The sequence below is a fragment of the Cebus imitator genome, unplaced genomic scaffold (assembly GCF_001604975.1).
Source record: "Cebus imitator isolate Cc_AM_T3 unplaced genomic scaffold, Cebus_imitator-1.0 Scaffold149, whole genome shotgun sequence".
Taxonomy (NCBI): Eukaryota; Metazoa; Chordata; class Mammalia; order Primates; family Cebidae; genus Cebus; species Cebus imitator.
The window spans coordinates 2,575,956-2,582,156 of NW_016107464.1; the positions used below are offsets into that span (position 1 = coordinate 2,575,956).

A 6,201-nucleotide genomic window follows, 5' to 3' on the forward strand; every position below is an offset into this window, starting at 1 on the left:
TTTGAGATGGAGTCTTGCTCTGTCGCCCAGGCTGGAGTGCAGTGGCATGATCTCAGCTCACTGCAACATCTGCCTCCTGGGTTCAAACAATTCTCCTGCCTCAGCCTCCCGAATAGGTGGAATTACAGGCATGTACCACCACGCCCAACTAATTTTCTTATTTTATTTGAGATGGGGTTTCACCATGTTGGCCAGGCTGGCTTGAACTCCTGACCTCAAGTGACCCACCTGCCTTGGCCTCCCAAAGTGCTGGGATTACAGGTGTGAGCCACCACGCCCAGCCCTCCTTTCACATCTTAAATGAACTCAGCAGTATCCACCACCCCTTCCTTAAAACACTGTATTTTGGGGGCTTTAATTATAGCACACTCTCCTTGTTTCCCTCCAACCTCACTGGTGTTTCTCTGCAGTCTTCCTTGCTGGACCTTCCCTCTTCACCAGAACTCTAAAGATTGAAGGGCTCCAGAAGCTGGTCCTGGGCTCCATTCTCTGCCCTATTTACAAGTTTTAGAGACAGGATCTTGCTCTGTCACCCAGGCTGGAGTGCAGTGGCACGATCACAGCTCACTGTAGCCTCAAACTCCTGGGCTTAAGTGATCCTCCTGCCTCAGCCTCTTGAGTAGCTTGGACCACAAGCGCATGCCACCAGGTCTGCCTAATTTTTAAATTTTTTTGTAGAGATAGAATCTCACTATATTGACTCAAGCTAGGGTTGAACTCCCAGCCTCAAGCAATCCTCCTACCTTGGCCTACCAAAGCACTGTGATTATAGGTGTTGAGCCACCGCACCTGGCCTTAGTCCCTGGGTTTTAAATGCTATCTTATGGCAGAGTGCTATTATCCTCGATATCTTTTCTTCATACTAGAAATAATTTTTAGCCAGGCATCTGATCCCCAAAGATTATATTCTGTCTAGTCCAAGTATAGTGGTGTTTACAACTAATTGATCACAACCAGTTCCTTCTCCCCTGGCACTGCTTCACTTGACTAGCCTTAAAAAGAAAAAAAAAAAAACAGACTTGGGCACAGTGGCTCACATCCATAATCCCAGGAGTCTGAGGCCAAGGTAGGAAGAATCACATGAGTCCAGGAGTTTGAGATGAACCTGGGCAACAAAGCAAGACCCTGTCTCTCTCTCTAAAAAAAAAAAAAAAAAAATTGTAAAAACATTAGCCAGATATGGCTGGGGAAGCTAAAGTGAGAGGATTGCTTGAGCCTAGGAATTCAAGGTTACGATGAGCTAGGACTGCACCACTGCACTCTAGCCTGAGCAACAGAACAATACCATCTCAGACAAAAAAAAAAAAGAAGAATATATTCTTCAGCTTGCCTTGCAACCAGATGTGGCCATGTGACTAAGTTCTGATTGAAGTGAGAAGAAATATTTGCAACTTTCAGGTCTTATCTTTAAAGGAAAAGGCATCTTCTCTTTTCCTTCTTCCAAAGGCTAAAACAGAGACTTGCAAGAAATAGCTAGAGAAACCACTGAAAAAACAGATGGGGCTAAGTCTCATGATTGTGGAGCTGCCATACCACTGAGAAACAAAGAACATCTAACTTATTTAACTCACTATTATTTAGGGTCTCTCTGTCATAGCAGCCAAACTGACAATACATCATTTCTATACCAATGACTCTCAAATTTCTATCTCCAACTCTAACTCTCCCTGGAACTATCTAGCTGTTTACTAGCCATGTCTGCTTTGATATCTAACAGGCATCTCAGATTTCACATGGCCATAAAGAACTCCTAATTCAATCCCTCCCCAGATCTGTTCCCCCCTCAGTGTCCCCATATCACCACCCAATCTCTAGGCTTCCTTGGTGATTCCTTTCTTCCTCTCACCTCCACATCCAAGCATCGGCAAGTACTATGACAAAACCCAAATCTAACTTTTCTCCATCTCTAATATTTCATCAAAGCCACTATCATCTGAGCAACTGAATCAGCCCCATTACTGGTCTCCCTGCTTTTATTCTTGCCCCTCGCCCCCGATATTCCATTCTCCATGTTAGCAACCAGAGTGATCTTTCCAAAATGCAAGTCGTGTCATGTCATTCCCTCCCATCGCACTTGGAAAAAATTCCAAATGATTTACCCTGACTTACATGCATCTGCTTCCTTCTCTAACGTCATCCGTATCACTCTGCCTCTTGCTCACTACTCTACAGCCACATTGGCCCTTCCATTTCTCAAAAACATCAAGTTTGTTCTCACCTCGCAGCCCTCACACTGGCTGTTCCCACTGCCTCTCCCTGATCCTCACATAGGTGACTCCCAATCTAATAAAGCCCATCATATACCTGGTGTTACTGCAGGCACAGCATATAGAAATCCTGATATTTTTCTTATTTCTTTTGTGTACATCTATCATCTATCTCCCCTCCCACTAGAATGGAAGTTGCATGAGAGCCCAGCCCTTCTTGGTCTAGTTTATTGCCAAATCCCAGTGCCTAGTACATTGTGGGTGCTTATTAAACATTTTCTAAATGAATGAATTGAGGAATTTGAAAGAATTTCCATCTCATGGCTTCCATTTTCTTTCTTTTTTTTTTGGAGACAGAGTTTCGCTCTTGTTACCCAGGCTGGAGTGCAATGGTGCAATCTCGGCTCACCACAACCTCCGCCTCCTGGGTTCAAGCAATTCTCCTGCCTCAGCCTCCCAAGTAGCTGGGACTACAGGCACGCGCCACCATGCCCAGCTAATTTTTTGTAGTTTTAGTAGAGACGGGGTTTCACCATGTTGACCAGGATGGTCTCGATCTCTTGACCTCGTGATCCACCCGCCTCGGCCTCCCAATGTGCTGGGATTACAGGCTTGAGCCACCGCGCCCGGCCATGGCTTCCATTTTCTCTATGAAGCAGGGAGTAAAGTAATAGGCTGGGAATGAGAAGGAAAGAAGATTTAAATATAGCAGAAGGGTGGCAATTATAAAGAACGGGAGAAAGAGCAGAGCTAGAACTGTCTCCTTGGTTCTAGTCCACTTCTTTTTCCTTTAATGATACACACTTTTCCATTACAGCTTCTGTTAAATTCCACTGCATGTAAACAGGACTAGAACTTGAACTAATGTTAATAACAGGATCTAGCTCAGTTAGCAAATTCATTAATAATATACTACTTATACTTAAGGGGCACTTTACTTAGAACTACCATACTGTAAAGTACTGACTGAAGGGATTCTATATTAGGCCCAGAAAATAAAAGACTAGCATTCATATATTCATGCAACAGTCAACCATATTCTCTCTTAAACACAGCCATGAAAGACCATAATTAAGAACCACTTAGTGCTAATTGATATTACAAAGACAATAAAATATAAGTAGAGATCTAAAATATTTGGTCATCACTATGTGCTATTTATCAACTATAGATTTTAGGCTTCAATTGGTTATTAACCTCACTCACTGACTTGTTCACAACATATATGCTCAGCACTGATATACGCACACCTTATAATAACTCATGTATGTATAAAGCTAGTCAGTTGAAGTATAAGCAAAGGTAAATACCTGTTTCTCTTCCAATCTGACGTGTTCCCAGGTTGATCACAGGTGTTCCAAAAGCTCCCACCTCTCGTACCCCACAGCTGCTATTCCCAATCATACAACCAGCATGAGCAACCAACTGTATAAACTGGTCAAATGGGACGTGTTTAACTGCACGAAAATTGGGATGATGCTCAATGCCCTTCTTCCGCATCACTCGAACCATCTCTTTGCTCCCTATGAAAATGAAAAGAAGCAATTGGTAAATGGTTTGTGAGATAAAGAAACTATTTTCATTGGCAAGTATAGCCCACATAAAGAAAACTCCCTAAAAAACCTCACATCAGTTATTAGGGAAATAGTAATTTTAACTACTGACTTTTTCAAAGCCCTAGTAAAAACCTTTACCTTAAACAATTAAGAGGCTAAAAACAGGCCAACAGCCTGTATCTTAACCTGAGAGTTCGCAAATGGAACACTCTCAGGCTCCACACACCCAAGCTGATCAGAGAGCCTCTGCCCAGCTACGCTCCCCTTTATATTAACAAGAACTCAGTGGGATAGCACTCCCATTTATGTGGACTAAACTCCAAGAAAATACAGGTACATTCTGACACTGTGGCTTATATTTTAACTGCACAACTTAATAAAAATTAAAAGATACAGGCCAGGCGCAGTGGCTCAAGCCTGTAATCCCAGCACTTTGGGAGGCCGAGGCGGGTGGATCACGAGGTCAAGAGATCGAGACCATCCTGGTTAACATGGTGAAACCCCGTCTCTACTAAAAATACAAAAAATTAGCTGGGCATGGTGGCGCATGCCTGTAATCCCAGCTACTCAGGAGGCTGAGGCAGGAGAATTGCCTGAACCCAGGAGGTGGAGGTTGCGGTGAGCCGAGATCGCGCCATTGTACTCCAGCCTGGGTAACGAGCAAAACTCCGTCCCCCCCCCCCAAAAAAAATTAAAAGATACATGAAAGGGAGGCAATATTTAATGTGCCTCTGCTTGCCTCTCAACTGACCCTCTCCTAACTACCCCATACCAAGGGAGGAAAACTGCTAACCTAATTGGGTAGAAGGCAGAAGTATGACCACATCATGCTCATCAGTGGGCAGGCGCCACTCATTTAACCAAAGCTGTGCATGCATGCTTCTCAATCTTTTTAACTTTCACCGTGTGGCAAGGTAGGTAAATGGATTTGGGGTCTCTCTGGAGAAGGCTTGGCCACTTCTCCCTATATACAGTCTTGCCAGAGCATCATCTGTAATTATTGTACAGGTTGAGCATCCCTTATTCGACATGGTTGAAACCAGAAATATTTTGGGTTTCAAGTTGTTTTTTTTTTTAAATTTTGAAATATTTCTTATTCTGTTATACTTACCAGATGAGCATCCCTAATCTGAAAATCCAAAATCCAAATGTTCCAATAAGCATTTCCTTTGAGTGTCATATTGGCACTCAAAAAGTTTTGAGATTTTGGAGCATTTCAGATTTCAGATTTTTAGATTAGGGATACTCAAACTGTAGTACATGGCACACCAGTGCCGCTACTATTCCAAGATTCAGGTTTAGATTCAGTTGAAAGCTCCTCTTTGGCTTTATGCGTCAATAATCCACTTTCCAGAGACAGTCCTATACTGGGGCACTGGGCACTGAGCCAGATAATGATAAAGTGATGCCTTGATTCTTATTTTCCTATTGTTCCCTGGGTATATCTTACCAAAAACCCTGTGGAGGGTAGAGGCAAGTGGCAGCCATGACTTAGATATGCCTGGGACCCTTTACTTTCATAGAGAAAAAATACCTCCAATTCTAATCTAAAGTACAAATAGTCAGGAAAGTGTATTATAAACAGAATATATCATTGACAATGAATATTGAACCAGAGAGATACATAGTTATATTATAAACATTTATACAAAATTTAAAGGATCAGAGAAGAATAAATATTAAAGTTTCTGAAATACTGATGCATTACCTGGAAAAAATCTGGGTTGGGTATTAAATGTTTTTCAACTAATATCCTACTTTGTTCTCCCTCACAGAAAATATTGTTCAAGGGAACACTTGACAGGGGTTCTTTCAGGGTAAAGTGGTGATATCTTGACATTGCAGAGAAAGGGGTTCTGCCTCCTTTACCAAAAAAAGCCTAAGAATTCAGCAATGAGTGGTGGTATCAGCTAACAATAACCAGTACTTGGAAATTCTTCAGTGTTAGGCTCTGTTCTGGCATTTCTCATTAATATCTCATACCCTCATTAACTCGCCTAAGGTCTCAGGAGTACCAAAATCGATAGTACCATCCACCAGTAAGCAAGTGATCAACCAGGGCAGGCTTGAGGATCACTGGTTGGTACTGGCTGGGGACTCCAGATTTAAACTGCTTCAGCTCAAGATTACTTTAAGGTATAGTTAATATAAGTAAGAAAGCAAGCAAGAAATAATATTAGTGACTGATTTACTTTTCTAGAGCTACTCTTTCACTTCAACTTCTACTCTCTCTTTTTTTTTTTTTTTTTATTTGGGGTTTTTTTCTTTCCCCCTTTCTTTTGTTGTGTGGTGCCTTTTTGTCTCCCTCCACCCTCCCCCTCCTGGGTTCCAGCGATTCTCCCACCTCAGCTTCCTGTGTAGCTGGGATTACAGGCCCTTGCCCCCCCATCTGGCCTAATTTTTTGTATTTTTAGTAGAGACGGGGTTTCACCATGTTG

General features: G+C 42.4%; 1 protein-coding gene across 4 annotated transcripts in view; it reads right to left on the reverse strand.

Annotated features, from left to right (window-relative positions):
- GNE (glucosamine (UDP-N-acetyl)-2-epimerase/N-acetylmannosamine kinase) overlaps positions 1-6,201 on the reverse strand; it is a 65,986-nt gene that overhangs the window by 30,085 nt on the left and 29,700 nt on the right. For all 4 annotated transcript variants that reach the window (XM_017543156.2, XM_017543155.2, XM_017543153.2 and 1 more), the window contains one exon: positions 3,518-3,730. In XM_017543156.2, coding sequence (XP_017398645.1) covers positions 3,518-3,730 — 213 coding nt within the window. The remainder of the gene's footprint in view (positions 1-3,517; positions 3,731-6,201) is intronic.